Source organism: Jaculus jaculus, chromosome 20, assembly GCF_020740685.1.
Source record: "Jaculus jaculus isolate mJacJac1 chromosome 20, mJacJac1.mat.Y.cur, whole genome shotgun sequence".
NCBI lineage: Eukaryota > Metazoa > Chordata > Mammalia > Rodentia > Dipodidae > Jaculus > Jaculus jaculus.
The window spans coordinates 22,118,445-22,137,947 of record NC_059121.1 but is presented as its reverse complement, the minus strand read 5'-3'; the positions used below and the strand labels follow the sequence as shown (position 1 = coordinate 22,137,947).

The following is a 19,503-nucleotide window of genomic DNA, read 5'->3' as shown; positions in this document are numbered from 1 at the left end:
AGTAAATTATGGGATGTGAATACCTTTCCTTGGAAGAAGGAAAATAATTCTTGCGTTGTTGTAGAGAAAGGTTTCTGAGGTAGAGAGAAATTATTTGTGTAACTTGAGGTGAAAGTGAAACTGAAAACCACAACAGATGAAACATGTCCAAATGAAGGTGAAGTTAAAGTGAACTCTATGAAAAAAAGGGACTAGAAACACTGCTTATACTGAATATAAATACTAATAGGGCTTATTATGTACTTGGGAGTGGGGGGATTATGTTTTCTCTTAAGTGCTCTGTGAAACTGTGTTACAGGTAATGGTGACACTTTCCAAAACAGAAGTGGTAGTGGAAGTGGGCGAGGTAAGTTCTTACTGGACTTGCCTATCAGAGATTAAAATTATAAACTAAATTAAAATTTTAAAGTTTTTCTGGCTAGATTATGGTAATTAGGGTTTTCTAGGGGAACAGTAGCAGTAGGAGGTGGGTAGTTGAATGGATGATAGATGAGAAGGAGTTTATAGGGGAACTTGCTCACATGATTATGGAGACAGAGAAGGCCCACAGAAAGGCATCTGCAGGCTAGAGAACCTCGGAAGCTTGACTTAGTACAACTTGCAGTGCTTTAAAGCCAGAGAAGCCAACCGTGGAATGCTCAGTCTACAGGCAGAGGGCTGAGAATCTGGGCGGGAGCTGCTGAGGCAAGTTCAGGAGGACCTGACAGCCTTGGAACAGAATTTGCCTCTGGCTTCATGTACGTGGGCTCCATGGGCTCTCAGCTAGTTACAGTGTCAGTCCAGAAAGGATGAGGACCGATCGTCCTTCCTGCCATGAATTTAAATACCTGTCATTTTTAGAAACTCTCATAGATACACAGAAGTAATGCTCATCGATCATCTGTGTGTTCCTTAATTTAGTCCAGTTACCATCTAGACTAACCTGTCATTGCTAGCACCTGAGCACTTAAGACTTCAGAGTTTCCATTCTTTTAATTGGCAAGAATGATGTACTGTGCCTTTACTGTGCATGCAGTGTGGTTTATGCTGACTATTTGCTTCCTTTGTGGAGGTTTTGGATGTATGTGTGTGCGTGCATGTGCGCCAGGAAGAAGGTACATACGTTATCAGTCCCTAATGATCATTGTGGGTATTGAGTCTGAGCTGCTGTGGTAAATAACATTTTGCTTGTTTTGCCACAACTCTGGGATGCCAGTAGGAGAAAATGCTTTGGGAGAGTCTTGAACCTGGTTTTCTCTGGATTTTCCCCCATGTATTTCTCTTGGCTGATTTTTGCACCATGTTATTTAACTGTGGTGTATCAAAGCTATGAATAGGGCTGTATTCTGAGTCCTTGTAGCAAATGTTCAACCTGGAGACTCCCCAACACAGTTTTCAGTTTTTTTTTTTTAAACACATTCCTTTGTTGACTAGGGAGAAGATTTATAACAGCTTAAACAGAAAACAATAATGTAGAATAATCTACATAAAACGAGTACTAAAGAATCTTAAAATGTACAAGCCTCACTTAATTGTTTTTCTCCTCTTTCTTCCTCCTTCCTCTTCCTGTTCCTCGTTTGTCTTTCCAATTCCTCATTTCTCCTTCCCCTCTTCCCTCTCTCTTCCCTCCCTCACTGCCTTCCTTTTCTCCTTCCTCCTCCCTTTCCTCCGTTGTCTCCTTTTCCTCTTTCTCCTTGTTCCTCCTTCTCCCTTCTCTTTCCTTTTCCTCTTCATCATCATCATGCTAGTTGATCAAACCCAGGACCTTACCCACAATAAGCACTGAAATCTGTTTATAGCATCGAAGGGTTTGTTATTAGCCTCAAATACCATTTTCTAAGAAGGTACTTTTAATAACATGTGTCACTTAGGATTTGTCCTCTGAGGACAATGAAAGTAAAGTTGACACTATGAATTTCTTTAATAGGTGGTTACAAAGGTTTAAATGAAGAAGTAGTAACAGGCTCTGGAAAGAGTAAGTTTTACTTTGGAAAACATGTTTGGTTTTTGATATTTCCTCTTCCCCCTCAATTAAAAATTTTAATGTACCTGTTTGGTCTGATCCCCTGTTAAGATTCTTGGAAGTCAGAGGCAGAAGGAGGAGAAAGCAATGACATTCAAGGTACGTTGACATTGGTGCTGTCTACATGAATATATGTATCTCACTGAAATTTCAAAATGTTTAAAAAAGTTTAGTTAAATTTTAAAATTTGAGCAGTGAAAATTTTACTGGTAAGTTCTGTAATATTTTAAATTTGATTTTGTTATCTTTTGTCTTATTTGTGCTTCTAATCTGTAAATTATGTTTCTTAAATTTCAAGGACCAAAAGTGACGTACATACCCCCTCCTCCACCTGAAGATGAAGACTCCATCTTTGCACATTATCAGACTGGCATAAACTTTGATAAGTATGACACTATACTCGTAGAAGTATCTGGACATGATGCACCACCAGCCATCCTGGTCAGTGTGCAAATTGATTCTGTATTACGGCATTACATATGTTGGTTAAAAATATATGGTATATTTAAGTCTATGTCAATACAAAATTGACTTGTAGTGTCTATTGTCTTAGCTTGGAAACTTAGAACCATGACTACCATTTTCAATAGAATTATTTGGTCAAAAGAGAAGTACTGGGTTGCATTCCCACTCCTCATACCAGAAGGGAGCTTTATTTAAGTTTATTTTAAAAGGGGTGCTTTTGGGCTAGGGAGATGGCTCCATGGATTAAAGCACTTGCTGTCCAAATGTGATGACCTGAGTTTGGATCCCCAGAACCCAAGGAAAGCAGTGGTGAATGTCTGTAGTCCAGCCCTCTTACAGTGAAATGGGAGGCAGAGACAGGTGAATTCCCAGAAACTTGTGGGCTGGCCAGCGGGGCATGTGCACCAGTGAACAGCAAGAGAGCCTGTCTCAAACAAGGTGCAAGGTGGGACCTGAACCCAGGGTTGTCCTCTGACCTCCACACACACAAGGTGGCACGCCACACCTGCATTTACACAAATGGAGACACACACACACACACACACACACACACACACACACACACAGATAAAAACGTACTTTTTCTAAATTGCACAACTCTTCTGTTTTCTGATAATAATTATACCTATAATGAGCTCTTATAATTTGATTTTCATATCTCATAGGCATTAAGGGGCCAGGAAAATGATTTTAGAACCATTGTCTATGGGAAATATTTAAAATTCTACTGTGTCATCATAATTTCTAGATATTTACTTATGAATAGGGCTGTATTGAGTACTACATAAAGGGGTATATTGATTACTACATAAAATGGAATAACAAAGTTTGAAACTAGTTCAAATGAGCCTGGCATGGTGGCTCATACTTTAAAAAATATTATTTATTTTTCAAGGGGAGAGAGAGAATATAAATGACTATGGGCACGCCAGGGCCTCTAGCCACTGCAAACTTCAGATGCATGTGCCACTTTGTTCATTTGGCTTTGTGTGGGTACTAGGGCATTGAGCCCAGGTCATTAGACTGAGCCCTTAGCCTCTGAGTCATTTCTCCAGCCCCTGGTTTTTTCTTTCTTTTTTGTTTGTTTTATTTTTATTTGAGGTAGGGTCTCACTGTAGTCCAAGCTGACTTGGAACTTAACAGCGATCCTACATTTTAAATCTCAGCACTCAGGAGGCTGAGGCAATAGGATTGCCATAAATTTAAAACCAACCTGGGACTACGGAGTTACAGGTCAGCATGGGCTCAGGTTAAGACCCTACCTTTAAAAAAAAAAAATGGTGGTACATGCCTTTAATGCCAGCAGCTGAGAGGCAGAGGTAGGAGGATCACTGTGAGTTCAAGGCCACTCTTAGACTAATTCCAGGTCAGCCTGGGCTGGAGCAAGACCCTACCTTAGCAAACAAGCAATCTAAACAACACCAAAGAGACTAGTTCAAATGGAGTATGTTTATAGAATGATGTGTGGAATTAATCATTGCCTTCTTTTTCCCTTTAGACATTTGAAGAAGCTAATCTCTGTCAAACGCTGAATAACAACATTGCTAAAGCTGGCTATACTAAGCTTACTCCTGTGCAGAAATACAGTATTCCAATTATATTAGCAGGACGAGATTTGATGGCATGTGCTCAGACTGGGTCTGGGAAGACTGTAAGCCAGTTTTCAAAATGTATTCTGCCTTCTGCCCAAACTGATAGGTGTTTTTGAACTTTTTTCCTAAGTAATATGAAACTTTTCCTAGAAGATTTTGTTTATAATTTCAGTGAATTATAAATATTCTTGCTTTTTTGTTTCCGATTGCTATTCTTACTGGGTTTTGTGCTTTTTGAACTTAAGTGCTATAAATGTATAGTTTAATTTTTATTATGCTGTTGTATTTTATAAATATAAAACATTCATTTCTATGTCAGTTGCAGTCATTAGGTTGCACAGTAAATTAAGGAGACAAAACATACTTTAGAAGAAAGTTGTCCAGTCTGAGACAAGTCTCAGTAGCAGTCAGTTGTACTGTGTGAGGATAGGCTCTATGCCTGCTTGAATAGGTTCATCTATATCATACTTCAAGCAGGTTTGTTTAAAAAACATACCAGGGCTGGAGAGATGGCTTAGCAGTTAAGCGCTTGCCTGTGAAGCCTAAGGACCCCGGTTCGAGGCTTGGTTCCCCAGGACCCACGTTAGCCAGATGCACAAGGGGGCGCACGCTCCTGGAGTTCGTTTGCAGAGGCTGGAAGCCCTGGCGCGCCCATTCTCTCTATCTGCCTCTATCTTTCTCTCTGTGTCTGTTACTCTCAGATAAATAAATAAAAAAATGAACAAAAAAAAAATTAAAAAAAAAAACCATACCAAATGATGGGTTTCATTATGATGGTTTCGCCCACAGACACTGTACTTTGTTCTTGTTCTCCTCCCATGCTGCCCTCCCCATCCCCCTGCCATCGCTCCTGCTGAGAGGAATGGATCTGTGCTCACACTTCCACATGGGGATGCCTGGTGTTACCTGCGTCTGTGTCATTTGTTAAAGTAGGCTTACCTTTTCTTCAGTGTGTGTTTTTGATACCTTTGTCTGAAGTTAGGTGTCTGTAGCTACAGGCTTATTTCTAGTCATAATACCATAACTGGAGGTTAGGTATTATGCCACTTCCAGCATTGCTTTTGCTATTTGAGGTTTTTGTGCTTTTTTCCCCCTAGGTCTATGGAGAGTATTATTGGAGTTTAAAAAATATATTTTATTTGTTTGCTTATTTGAGAGAGAAAAAAGTAGAAACTGAGGAGAGAATGAGTGCTCCAGGGCCTCCAGCCACTGCAAATGAACTCCAGACATGCATACCTCCTTGTGCATCTGGCTTATGTGGGTCCTGCGGAATCGAACTGCCTTTTCAGGCAAATACCTTAACTACTAAGCAGTCTTCTCCAGCCCACACTTTTGGAGTTTTGATGGGAATTGTGTTGAATCTGTAGAATGCTGTTTTTTTTTGTTTTTTTTTTTTTTTTGGAATGTTTTTGTTAAAGCCATTATAACATCACTAATCCTGCCAATCCATGAGCATGGGAGGTCTTTCTATATTCTCGTGTCTTTGATTTCTTTAGTGTTTTAAAGCTTTCATTGTAGAGGTCTTTGATCCATTAGGCTATTTTTTTAGTTTAAAATATTTTTATTTATTTGAAAGGAGAGAGGGAGATAGAATGGGCGCATCAGGATTTCTTGCCACTGCACAGGAACTCTAGACCCATCTGCCGCTTGGTGTGTCTGGCTTTACGTGGGTTCTGGGGACCGGAACCCAGCTGTGTCAGGCTTACAGTCTCCTGCTCGGCAGTGGGCAGTCTGTTCTTATTTTCATAGGTCTTGGTTCTCCCTAGTTTTTGTTTCTATCTTCTAAAAACAAAACGAACAATCCAGATTCTCCATCAAGCATGAGAGCAGCATGGATTAAAGGGAATAAGCATTGTTATTTAAGAGACATTTTTATGGGTGTAGCCACTCTTGGCCAAAGACTAGTTGGGAGCATCTCTCTGGAGTCTATGACCATCATATCCAAAGGTTCTGACTTGGTTCTCATTACCAGGTAAGAGTTCTCTCCACGGAGTGGTCCGTATCCAGTCAGGGAGCTGTTGAGCACCTGCATAGTCCGTGCGCCACTGTTGCCAGGTGTGTTCACCTTGTCAGGAAGCTGGTTCTCAGCTCTGTGAGGGCTCGCCAGCTGGAAGCTGGTTCTCAGCTCTGTGAGGGCTCGCCAGCTGGAAGCTGGTTCTCAGCTCTGTGAGGGCTCGCCAGCAGGAAGCTGGTTCTCAGCTCTGTGAGGGCTCGCCAGCAGGAAGCTGGTTCTCAGCTCTGTGAGGGCTCGCCAGCAGGAAGCTGGTTCTCAGCTCTGTGAGGGCTCGCCAGCAGGAAGCTGGTTCTCAGCTCTGTGAGGGCTCGCCAGCAGGAAGCTGGTTCTCAGCTCTGTGAGGGCTCGCCAGCAGGAAGCTGGTTCTCAGCTCTGTGAGGGCTCGCCAGCTGGAAGCTGGTTCTCAGCTCTGTGAGGGCTCGCCAGCTGGAAGCTGGCTTCCTTCTAGCATGATGGAGCTGGTTCCACCATGATCTTTTAAAAATGCATATTTTATTTATTTATTTTAGAGAGAGAAAGAGGCAGATAGAATGTGTGCTCCAAGGCCTCTAGCCACTGCAGACAAACACCAGACACATGTGCCACCTTCTGCACCTGGCTTATGTGGCTACTGGGGAATCGAACCTGGGTCTTTAGGCTTGGCAGGCAAGTACCTTAACTGCTAAGCCATCTCCCCAGCCCCATCATGATCTCTTGATGTCCTTCGTCTGTGGCCTGTATTGTCTACGGCAAAAAAGTCTTACTTAGTTCTGGTAGGTGACCAAGTACTTTGACCATGGCCTGTATTATTTTGGGGACCTCATAGGTCTTCCCAGCCAATCATCCTGTGGCTCTTATGCCCTCTGTGATGCAAGCAGATAGCATGTCCCTAGTGACTCCCTGCGCTGGTGATACTGTATGGCCAGCTGCTTCTGGCCGCTGCTTCCTGTGGAGAATTTTTTTGGTCTCACCTTGGCTTACAACTCTCCATTCCCCTCCCCGTTTACACACTTTGCCACGGTCTTGCCACGCCCTTTGTTTGTTTTTGAGGATCTTGTGTCCTACTCTCTTAGAAATACAGGATCCTCTGTTTTCATCCTGCGTCTTCTCCTGTACCAAGCCTTACAGTGTTTCACCTTACCACCAAAGGCTGAGTTTGTGTGTTTTCCTTTTTAATAGTATTGTTTGATAACTTCATACATGTGTATAATGTATTTTAATCATATTCACTCCTGGTACCTTCTTTTATCCCCCTGCCATTCTTACTGAATCCCTTCTTATTCCCAACAGGTTTCTTTCCTACTTGCATGTCTTTTGTGATACACTGAGTTTGTTTTATTTGGTTTTATTAAGGTTGCTTTGATGAGCATGGGTTAGGGAGTTATTTATTGGATCATGGGCAACTCTCAAGTGGCTGCACCCCACAAGAGTGACTCCACCCTACAAGAGTGACTCCCCCTTGGTTAACTGCGAGTGGAGAGCGGGCCTCGTGAGCTCCTCCCCGTACACAGTGGAGTTTGACGCGCGGGTCTCAGACGTGTAGGAGTTTGTGTGTTCCCAAAGAAAGCTGTGAGCTGTTTCTAGGGGGTGTTGCAGTCTACACTTAGTGGCTCCTTTTCTCTTTATAAATGTGCTTAACACTTTCTGGTGTAGTACCTAAAATGAAATGGTTAAAGACTGGAATAGCAGAAGTTACAAATCAGCAAGAAGAGAAAATAATCTCTATAATATAGCTTGTATAATCTTCAAGTCAAATGATCAAAGACGAAGAAACAGGTGTATACATGCAGGTCCTTGATAAGAGGTGGCTTCAGGTTGTGGTAGCTCAATGTGGTAGCTATATGATGAGATCAGGTTGGCTTTATGATTAATCTAGGAGGTTTGTTAATAGGGTCCCATGAGGTGAGAGTATTTCTACAGTTACATCTGGTCCATGCCAGTGTTTGGTCTCCATTACGGAACTGGAAAGGGAGAACAGGTGACATGACGGCCAGAGCAGCTGATGGGAGGGGCTTAACTGTGACTCTGAAAGTAGATTTCAGGTCAGGTCATAGTTACTTCCCCTGATCTTGGTCCAAAGGCTGTGAGCCATATCTTATGTGCTAAAATGAGAAAACTGTACCACGAACTCTCTTACTTGGTGTGACTTCAGTATGGTGACGTGTTTAATAATCCAAATGATGGCTTATAAACATGGGTGCTGCCTGAGAGACCACTTTTCTCTGTCTGTGATAACCTGTACTACTCCCCAAGACTTATTTAGAATAACTATTTTTTGTTGTTGTTTTTGTTTTTAGAGGTAGGGTCTCACTCTGGTCCAGGCTGACCTGGAATTGACTATGTAGTCTAAGGATGGCCTTGAACTCATGGTGATCCTCCTACCTCTGCCACCCGAATATTGGGATTAAAGGCGTGTGCCTCCACACCCGGTTTAGAATAACTCTTTAGTGTAGTAGCAGTTTCCAATATATGTACATTCCCTGCTACATAAATTAATGTTGTTACTCTTTATTAGGATACATAGTAGCTTATTTTCTTGAAAAAACTGAAAATTGTTTTGATGGGGTAGATTTGTTTCATCAGGCATGTCATGTTACATAGCATGAGCATGAATACCTAAATGTTAATTCATTGCGGTAAAAATTATTTCCAAGTGATATGTTTTTTAATTAGCCAATTTAACTTCTAGGCAGCCTTTCTCTTACCTATTTTGGCTCACATGATGCGTGACGGAATAACTGCCAGTCGCTTTAAAGAGTTGCAGGAACCAGAGTGTATTATTGTAGCACCAACTCGAGAATTGATCAACCAGATTTATTTGGAAGCCAGGAAATTTTCTTTTGGGTAAGTACATATGGGATGCTACTCACAGAATGAGTTTTCTTAGAGATTTTTCTCTTATTTTGAGAACTCAGTAATAATATTTATTGCTTGATTAGCGTATACTTATACCCTGGTTATAGAATCCTTTTTATTTGTACTTTTGGGGGTTGGGGTGGAAGGTGGGTCTTGCTGTAGTCCAGGTTGACCTGGAACTTACTATGTATTCTCAGGATGGCCTTGAACTGATAGTGTGATGCTGTTACCTCTGCCTCTAGAGTGCTAGGATTAAAAGTGTGTACCACCATGCCCAACTCCTTTTTATTTTAAAATTTATTTATTTATTTTACTTATTTGAGAGAGAAAGAGGCAAATAGAGAGAATGGTCATGTCAGGGCCTTCAGCCACTGCAAATGAATTCCAGATGTATGTACCACCTTGTGCATCTGGCTTACATGGGTCCTGGGGAATTGAACCTGGGTTCTTTGGTTTTGCAGGCAAGTGCCTTAATTGCTCCAGCCCTCCTTTTAATTTTAAAAGAAACATACCGGTTAAAGATTACATAATAGATGTAAAAAATAAGAAAATAGTGAAAATATTGGTATCCTTTAGTTTTTTTTCCCTTCTTTTGGTACTTTCTCATACTAGGCAAGTTCTGAACATCATCCTCTTATCTGACTTAGTTTGATTTAAACAGCTTTGAGTCAGGGGCTTCTGAGTTGTTCAGGCTAGCCTCATACTTGTAGTTTTCCTTCCTCAGTCTTCCAAGTTTGGATTGTAGGCATCTGCCACCCCACTTGGATGTTTTGGTCATTCTTTTTTAAAATCTTTAAAAAAAAATTATTTATGAGCAGAGAGAGAATGGGCATGCCAGGCCCTCTAGCCACTGTAAACAACCTCCAGACGCATGTGTCCCTTGTATATCTGGCTTACGTGGATCCAGGGGAATTGAACCTGGGTCCTTTGGGTTCATAGGCAAATAAATGCCTTAACCACTAAGCCATCTCTTCAGCTTGTTTTGGTAGTTTTTGATGTATATTTAAAAATGAAGTTGGAGCTTGGCATGATGGTGCACGCCTTTAATCCCAGCACTTGGGAGGCAGAGGTAAGAGGATCACCATGAGTTCGAGGCTCCATAGTGAATTCCAGGTCAGCCTGGGCTAGAGTGAGATCCTACCTCGAAACAACAACAACAAAAAACAAAACAAAACAAAACGTGGAGTAGTTCCAAATAATTGCTTTCCCATTAGGCTGCATACAGTGCAGCTTTCAGTTGGCTGGGCTACAGGGAGAAGGTTTTCTGCTCAGCACCAACTTGATTTTTCAGTGACTTTGCCGCTCAGGCATGTGAAGTCTTCAGCAATAGGGTCTTACCATCTCTTTCTCATGGGGAACCAAGGGCCTTTTCAATAGCCTGTAATGTTTTGAGCATGCCAGTGCTTCCAGCCACTGTGATTGAACTCTAGATGTGTGCCACCGTGTGCGCGCATGTGACCTTGTGCTTGCGTCACTTTGTGCACTGGCTTACGTGGGACCTGGGGAGTGGAACATTAGTCCTTAGGCTTGTAGCCAAGCACCTTAACCACTTAGCCATCACTTCAGCCCACATTTGGCTTCTTTTAAAAGAAACCATTTGGAACCTCTTGCTGCATTGTTTTCTGTGACTTTTTTTTTTAACTTTTTTTTGGTTTATTTTTATTTATTTATTTGAGAGTGACAGACAGAGAAAGAGGCAGAGAGAGAGAGAGAATGGGCACGCCAGGGCTTCCACCCGCTGCAGACGAATTCCAGATGCGTGCGCCCCCATGTGCATCTGGCTAACGTGGGTCCTGGGGAATCGAGCCTCGAACGGGGGTCCTTAGGCTTCACAGGCAAGCGCTTAACCATTAAGCCATCTCTCCAGCCCTCTGTGATTTTTTTTTATGAGGTGAGGTCTTGTTTTGTTGTTCAAGCTGGCCTTGAACTCTCTTGGCTCAAATGATTACCTTGCTTCAGCCTTCTGAAAAGCTGGGATTTACAGGTTTGTGCTACCTCACCCAGCTAGGTTTTCTCTTGAGTATCTGCAGGATAGATTTTTGAATTGATTTTAGTATCAATGAACATGAATTTTTTTTTTTTTTTTTGGTTTTTTTGAGTTAGGGTCTCACTCTGGTCCAGGCTGACCTGGAATTAACTCTGTCATCTCAGGGTGGCCTTGAACTCACGGTGATCCTCCTACCTCTGCCTCCCGAGTGCTGGGATTAAAGGCGTGCGCCACCACGCCCGGCCATGAATTTATTTTTAAAGGTACACCAGTGTACATTTTTACAAGTAATACATGAAAAGTTCAGTTTAATAATAACTTTTGCCAACATTTGGTATTGTGTTAACTATACATTATAGTAGTTATATAGTAATTTCACAGATTACTATAGAAACTGTTTGCTTAAAATCATTAATATTATTATGTCATGCTCTTAGTGGTTAAGAACTGAGGAAAAACTTAACTGTGTGCTTCTGATTTTGAGCCTCTTAAGAGACTGTAGGCAAGATACCATCCAGGATTGCATTGTCCAGAGGACAGACTAGATTTTCTATAAATTTACTTGTAACTGTTGGGAAAACAAAACAAAAGCCATTTTGTTTAGATTAAGTCGCAGTGAGGGAGAACGGCTGAGGAGGAGACTGCACTGGCTTTTATGAAAATAGTCTCAGAAGTCAAACATTGGCCACTCTCCCATATTGTCCCATATTTAGGAAGAATGCCCTTCACTCTCACAACTAGTTCCATAATTTACCAGAACTGGTGTAGAATTAATGTGCAGGACCCCTTCTAAATGTACTACAGATTACAAAACCGCATTCAACTAAGCAAGGGGTGTTTGAGACCTGCGTGCCTAAGCTGTACAGCCATGCAGCCAGCCTTGCTACACGTAAGAGTAAGAGTACATACTTGAGAAAAATTCACTGAACAATTTGTATGTGTTTAAAATTACCATAGGCATCTTCTTTTTGTTATTGACTTTGAACTTTTAGTTTTTTGAGGTGGAGTCTCACTCTAGCCCAGGCTGAGCTGGAATTCATTATGCAGCCTTGAACTCACAGTGATCCAAGGCATGTGCCACCGAGCCCAGCTTGAATTACTTTTATAATGCTTAATTTTTTGTGAAATACCCATCTGTTTTATACAGTTTATTTATTGGAAGTTTATTGTTTTTATAGTTTCTAGAGCTGCCTATGTGCCTTAATTTAGAGTAAATGAGAGAAAAATGTGAAGCGATTATTAAAATCATCTTAATGTCTGACTTTATAGATCCTTTGTAAAAATAAAGTAAATGTCCATTGCTTCAGCCAGGGATTATTTCTTTTTAAAAACTATTTTTATTTATTTGAGAGGGAGGGGAGGGAGGGTGTGAAAGGAGGAGGTGTGGACACACCAGGGCCTCTTGACACTGCAAATGAACTCTAGATGCATGTGCCATTTTATATATATGATTTTACATGGGATCTGGGGAATTGAACCAAGGCTGGCAGCCTTTGAAAGCAAGCACCTTTAACCACTGAGCTATTTCCCGAGCCCCAGGGTTCATCTCTTGCTATTTATCTTGTACTATGTTGTTTTCAGACTTTTAAATCAAGTCAAAGAAGAAAACTATTTTCTTTTTCAAAAACAAAAATGTGTGTGGTAAATTCAGATAAATGTGTACACAGAGATTTGTACTTGGATATTTGTTACCATACTGTTGTGGAAAGACTGAAAACTATATGAATGATAATATAGTAGAGGATTGGTTAAATTGTGGAAACTGTAGAATAATAGTGGCACCTGAGTTTTTATTTTATTTTATTTTGTTGTTAAAAAATTTTTTGCAACTGGGCATAGTGGTGTACTCCTTTAATCACAGCACTCAGGAGACAGAGGTAGGAGGATTGCTGTGTGTTTGAGGCCAGTCTGAGACTACATACTGAATTTCAGGTCAGCCTGGGCTAGAGAGAGACCCTACCTTGAAAAACCAAAAGAAAAAAACTGTGTGTATGTATGTATGTATGTATGTATGTGTGTGTTTATGTATATATATATATATGTGTGTGTGTGTGTGTGTGTGTGTGTGTGTGTATGTGTGTGTGTATATATATATATATATATGTGTGTGTGTGTATATATGTGTGTATATGTGTGTGTGTGTGTGTGTGCGCGCGCGCGCACGCAAGGAGAGAGGGGGAGAGGGAAAGAGAAAGGAAGAGAGGGAGGGAGGGCCTCCTGGCCAGCAAGCCAGCCAGGTGTGATAGCACATGCCTTTAATCCAAGTGCCTGGGTGGCAGAGGTAGGAGGACCACAGAGAGTTCGAGGCCACCCTGAGACTATGTAGTGTATTCTGGGTCAGCCTGGGCTTGAGTAAGACCCCACCTCGGGGATGGGGGCGGTGATAAGAAAGAAAGAAGACGTGCCAGGACCTCTTGTCACTGCAGATGGCCTCCGTGCTTGCACTACTTTGTACATCTGGCTTTATGTTGCTGGGGAATTGAAACCAGGCTGTTAGGCTTTGTAAGCAAGCTCCTTCAACTGCTGAGCAATTTCTCCAACCTGGCACCTGAGTTTTTAAAATTAACCTTGTATGTTAAAGAGAATTCTTAATCTAGACTTACATCCCTTCTTTTTAATGAGTGTGTTACATTTTTATATACTTGTACTGTAACCTGGTTACTTGTACGGGAGAGAGAAAGGGAAGGAGGGAGAGTGGGTACAGCAGGGCCTCTGGTCACTGCAAACACTCTAGCTGCATGCGCTACTTTTTATATCTGGCTTTATGTGAGTCCTGGGGAATCAGACTTGGGCCATTGAGCCATCTCTTAGCCCTCAGACTATTGCTTTTTTATGGATGGACACAGGTTGTTTTGGGTCTTGATACTAAAAATAATATTTTACATTCATGACATTTATCTTAACCATTAATTTCTAGATACCAATTTAGTAGGATGAAGGATAAATTTAAAAATTTTAATAGAGACTAAAATTGTGAAAAGGGTTGTATCAATTTAGAGTGATAATTCCTTTATACCTATAGTTTCTGAGGACAAGGTTGTTTTTGTCTTTGTGTTCCTTTTTAATGTGATGTTGACTTTTTTGAATGTTTCAAAAATTGTATTTTTATAAATCATTTGTTCATGTGTTTGGCTTTTTGAGGCAGGGAGTGGATATATTTTGAAGGAAGACAGTTGTTTTGGATAGCCCTTTATCAGATAGGTTGTAAAATATTTTTCCCTGTTTGTATGCTTTTCAGTGCTAGTGTTTAAACTTCTTTCTAGGTAGAATTTCACTTATAGTTGAATATGCTGTATATTTTATTTATGGTTTTTGTTTCCTGTCTGTTAGAAACAAATGTATAATTTCCTAATAAATGCAAAATGGCCTTCTTCTTATCTACAGGACTTGTGTAAGAGCTGTTGTCATATATGGTGGAACCCAGCTGGGGCATTCAATTCGTCAGATAGTACAAGGCTGTAATTTGTTATGTGCTACTCCTGGGAGGCTAATGGATATCATCAGTAAAGAAAAGGTAAGCCTTAGCAGTTTACCAGAGTTGGGCAATTGATAATTTTTTAAAACACATTTTTGCTTTTATTCTCTTACTTTATTTTTTTATGAAAAAGAGTGAATCGGGGCTGTAGCCACTACAGTTGAACTCCAGGCGCGTGTGCTACCTTGTGTGCATGTGTGACCTTGGGGACACGTGTGACTTTGTGTGTCTAGCCTACGAGGATTCTGGGGAGTAGAACCTTGGTTTTTAGACTTCGCAGGCAAACACTTTAACTGCTAAGCCACCAAATATAGACAGATAGAAGAGAGACAGAGAGACTGGGCATACCAGGGCCTCTAGCCACTGCAAACAAATTCCAGATGCATGCGCCACCTTATACATCTGACTTTACAGGTACTGAGGAATTGAACCCAGGACATTAGGCTTTGCAGGCACATGCTTTTACAGCTGAGCCATCTTTCCATCCCTGATAGTTTTTTTTAAATAAGGAGAATAAAGGAATGTAATAAAGATACATTTACTACATTGTTTATATTTTAGTCTGGCAGATTCTTTAAATATATTCTCATAATTCTCAAGATACTCCCAACAAGATACGATAATTTCTCTTTTATACTTGGGAAAACAAGCTCCATGAGATTATATAATTTATTTAAAATCTCTCAGTTCAGTTTGGTTCTGATTTCAAACTCCACATCCTATACCTTATTGCAGTGGCATAAAAATTTAATAAATACTTTTATATAGTTTCATATGTCTTTTGATGATGTAGGTTTTTTTTCAAGAAGAAACTCATCATCGTACCAATAACTTTGTGTCTTGTTTAAGCACGTGCATGGTATTAACCTGAATTATTAATTCTCTAAGCCTTTAAGAAGAGATTCTTGGGCTGTGTATTAACTTTAGAATTCATATACAAAATTATTTCATCTTTTAAGTTGATATTAACAAACTGTTTACTTTTTGTAATCTCTAAAAGGGCCCCTAAAAATGTTCTTTTTGCATAAACGCTCCTTTCTTAGGGCCTTTATTAACAGTAAGGAAAGAAAATCACTTTAGATTCTTGCTAACCATGCTTGTGGTAGTACTAAAGTCACATTTTCATATGTTTGTAAATGTGCTCTGTTTATAGAAGAAAATATTGTTGTTCATGCAAAGGTAAGAGAAGTGTTTATTTTTCTTAAGTGATTAGAGAATTCAATGAGGCTTTAAAGGGGTTAGAAAAAATTACCAGCTATAAGATATTCAAAATAATTCAAAAATTCAGAGTTTATTCCTTAAAGAGTCTGACTTCATCAGGTAGTAAGTCTTAATCTGCACTGTCCAATACAAATAACTATTAACCACCTGTGACTACTTGTATTTTCAAATGATAAAAATTTAATTTCATAGTTAGTCTTGTTTCCAGTGTTAATAGTTATAAATGGCTACTAACAGGTCAGATGCTGAAGATTATAGAACTTTCAAGTAATTGCAGGAAGTCCTAGTATGAAGAGTTATTATACATGTTTTGGTTTCTTTTATGCTTAATTGATAAAGAGTTTACATGAATAAGCACAAGTATTAGTTATAGTCTGTCTATGACTAGTATAATATTTCTCATCATTTTATGCCCTCATTGTCTTTCTTTGCCCCTAAGAACACTGTAACAGTTGAACTTGCAGACAGTATTTTATTTTATTATAAAACAGTATACAGGGCCTGGTAAGATGTCTCAGTTGGTCCAAGTGCTTGGCAGGCAAGCATGAGGGAGCTGAATTTGGATCCCAGCGTCATCTAGAAGCGGAAGTGGCAGCACATGCCTATATTGTAATTCCAGCCCTGGGGAAGCAGAGATAAGAGGGTTAGTAGAGTTTGCTGGCTAACTATTCTGCTAAATCTGTGAACTTGAGGTTCATTTAGAGACCTTGGCTCAAAAGCAAGGTAAAGAGTGATTGAACATGATACTTTGACATCTAGCCTGCGCATTCCTGCACACATCTGGGCTGCCAGCCACACGCACAACCAAGCAAAAAATAAGCTGCTCTTTGTTTTTTTTGTCTGTTTTTTGAAAATATCCTTAAAGATTGGTCTCAAACAAGTCAAGTACCTAGTTTTGGATGAAGCTGATCGCATGTTGGATATGGGTTTTGGACCAGAAATGAAGAAGTTAATTGCTTGTCCAGGAATGCCAACAAAAGAACAGCGTCAAACCCTTTTATTCAGTGCAACATTTCCAGAAGAAATCCAGAGGTAATTTTTTAAAGACTTAGACTTTATTATGTTAAGAAAAGGTAAAAGAAGATAAAGAGAGCTCCTGTCATGTTGTAGGCAGGAGGGGGTAGAGAGCCCATGTTGGAGTAGCCCCCCTCCCCACTATCTTGGCCCTATTGGGAGTACCAAAGTAGGGACCAGGAAATTTAATAAAGGTAAAAGCCAAAAAGGGGTAAATGTTTTTTTTTTTAAAAAAATAATATAGCTATATGCCAAATCAAAGCAATGGGATTTCTTTTAGATTCTTGATTTTCTTTAAAAAATTTGACATAGCACTTTCACAAAAATAGGCACATTCTTCAGTTTCCCACCTTTTTGCTATTTTTTTCTAACCTTCATTTCTGTCTTTGCATTTAAGTGAGTGTGTGATGTTGTAACATAACACCTAGCTAGAGTTTAGTAAGTGCTTATTAAATGAAGTTATTTCTACTGTGCCTTATTTTTACATCTAGATATATAGGATTTAGAATTGGGGTTTTAGTAGAAAATTCACATACTAAGTATCAGTAGATATTTGAACATCATCCTCTGTCATGTGACCTTATGAGTTTAGAGATGAAGGTGAAGGTTGGCACATTCTGGATAGGATGACAGCTTCTTTTTACCAGCTGGTCCTTCACTTGGCACAGGGAGTCTAAAGTACTCAGCCAACGTCAGTAGCTGGACTGAGTGGGTTTATTTATCTTTATTTTTATAACCAGAACCATGGCCTCCCACTTCTGTGTCAGAAGCGCAGACTTCCCATGTGGATTACTCGGTAGACTATTCTTGTTTGTTTCCTTTGGTTCCCAGACTGATGGTCATCATATAAAGATACTTGACTTGAGCAGCTGTTGTGTGTCCTGTTGGTTAACTTTTTTCATAAAAGTTTTCTCCCGTTTGGCCCATGAGCTGCTGCTTCCACTGAAAACAGGCTATTCTACTCTTCTTTGTACTTGCTGCTTCTAGGAAGTGCAGTACATGTTAGGACCTCTGGATCCCAGGAAATAGATGTTTTTTGCTGAAAAGTTGGTCCCCTGTTCTGATAAAACAATATTTGGGATCCCGTGCTAGTGTATCAAATAATTCACAAACCGTAGGATAGGTTTGCTGTTGGCCACTGATTTATTTACTGTATGATCAGAAATCTTCTGTTGTACGAACATGACATGGCTGGCCCTTGCAATCATAAGCTCACAGTAGCAGTGGTTACCCACACAAGACCTGCACAGTATTGGGCTCATCGACATTCTGTCATGGATGATGGAATAAGGCACGAGGGGTTCCTGAGGAGGTATTGGTAGTCGGTGGCTAGGGTAGGAGGCATTCTCTGCAATGGTGTATCCAGTGGCAGGCTTAAAATACAAAGTAATAGTTTAACAAATATTTTAATTAATAAATTAAGAGATAGAGGAGACAGAGAGTGAGAGGAGAGAAGGAGCCCACCTGGGCCCCTTGCTTTTGCATACAGAGTCCAGACACACGCACCACTTTGTGTGTCTGGTTTTGTGTTGTGTTGGAGAGTTGAATCTGGTCTGGCAGGCTTCACAACAAAGCTCTTTAACACTGAGAAATCTTTCCAGCCTCATGATTTTTATAACACCAGAAATGTTTGAGTAAAATTAAAATATTCTTTATTGGGGAAAATTCTAAGTCACAGAGCATGAGATAAGTTTTTTACTTTTTAATGTTTAAAAAATATTCATTTACTTATTTATTTGTTGAGATTGAGAGAGAAAACATTCCAAGGCCTCCAGCCATTACAAATGAATTCCAGATGTATGCGCCACCATGTGCATCTGGTTTATATGGGATTCTGGGGAATCAAACCTGGGTCCTTTGGCTTTGCAGGCAAATGCCTTAACCACTAAGCCATCTCTCCAGCCTTAATGTTTTTAATGTTTATTTGAGAGAGATAGAAAGAGAATGAATGAGAATGGACATGCCAGGGTCTCTAGCCACTGCACACGAACTCCTGAAGCATTCACCACCTTGTGCATCTGGCTTATGTGGGTATGGGGCAATCACACCTGGGTCCTTAGTCTTTGCAAGCAAGTTCCTTAACTGCTGAGCCATCTCTCCAGCTCCTAGATAATTTATTAGTGGTACAGAAACTAACCAGAATTTTTTTCTTGTGTGTGTTTAGTATGTGCTGTACGTATGTGTGTGTGAATTCATGTTCCCTATGTCCATGTCTGTAGAGGCCAGAAGAGAGAACATCATGTGTCTTCCTTTTATCACTCATCTGTGGGTTTACTTGAGATGCAGTTTCAACTTTTAGCTGCCATTTTTGTCATGCCTGGCAATTCTCTGTTCTCAGCTTCCCCCAGGACTGGGGTTTTAGTTGTGAATGACATGCTCAGCTTTTTTTGTGGGTGCTGGGGAATCAAACATAGGGTGAATCATGCTCTCTCAGTCCTTCAGGCTTGCCCTATAAGCACCCCTACACGGAACCATGTTCCTAGTCCCAAATAATCATTTCTTATTGACTAAATTGTATCTTACATTTAAACATGAAATATTTGTATGCCTACCATCAATGTTGATAATATTAAGTAGATATTAAAGCTGCTTCTGAATTAGCAGGTAATATTTCCACTATTGGCTTCTTAAAATAGGAAAAAGTCTGTTTGCCTCCCAAAGTGATCAGTATGTAATGCCATCAGTCATATTTGCTGAAGATCTTAAATAAACCGTATTTGATTATTAGCCATGTAGATAAATGAGAAAATCAGATTCCCAGACTTTGGGTTATTTACATCTTATTTTTTTCCTTCCCTCCCTCCCTCCTTATTTGTGTGTGTGTGTGTGTGTACTGTGATGTGCTGTGTGGGGCAAGTGCTGTACTCGGTGTCTTGGGGTACGCTTGCTTGTGGTGCC

The 19,503-nt window shown here is 40.3% G+C and overlaps 1 protein-coding gene across 6 annotated transcripts in view; it reads left to right on the top strand.

Moving 5' to 3' along the window:
- The window catches only part of Ddx4 (DEAD-box helicase 4), a 58,133-nt gene that overhangs the window by 27,153 nt on the left and 11,477 nt on the right, over positions 1-19,503 (top strand). For all 6 annotated transcript variants that reach the window (XM_004664933.2, XM_004664931.3, XM_045139003.1 and 3 more), the window contains 8 exons: positions 299-346; positions 1,907-1,954; positions 2,054-2,101; positions 2,301-2,443; positions 3,966-4,118; positions 8,742-8,896; positions 14,280-14,409; positions 16,457-16,623. In XM_004664933.2, the coding sequence (XP_004664990.2) occupies positions 299-346; positions 1,907-1,954; positions 2,054-2,101; positions 2,301-2,443; positions 3,966-4,118; positions 8,742-8,896; positions 14,280-14,409; positions 16,457-16,623 (892 nt within the window). The remainder of the gene's footprint in view (positions 1-298; positions 347-1,906; positions 1,955-2,053; positions 2,102-2,300; positions 2,444-3,965; positions 4,119-8,741; positions 8,897-14,279; positions 14,410-16,456; positions 16,624-19,503) is intronic.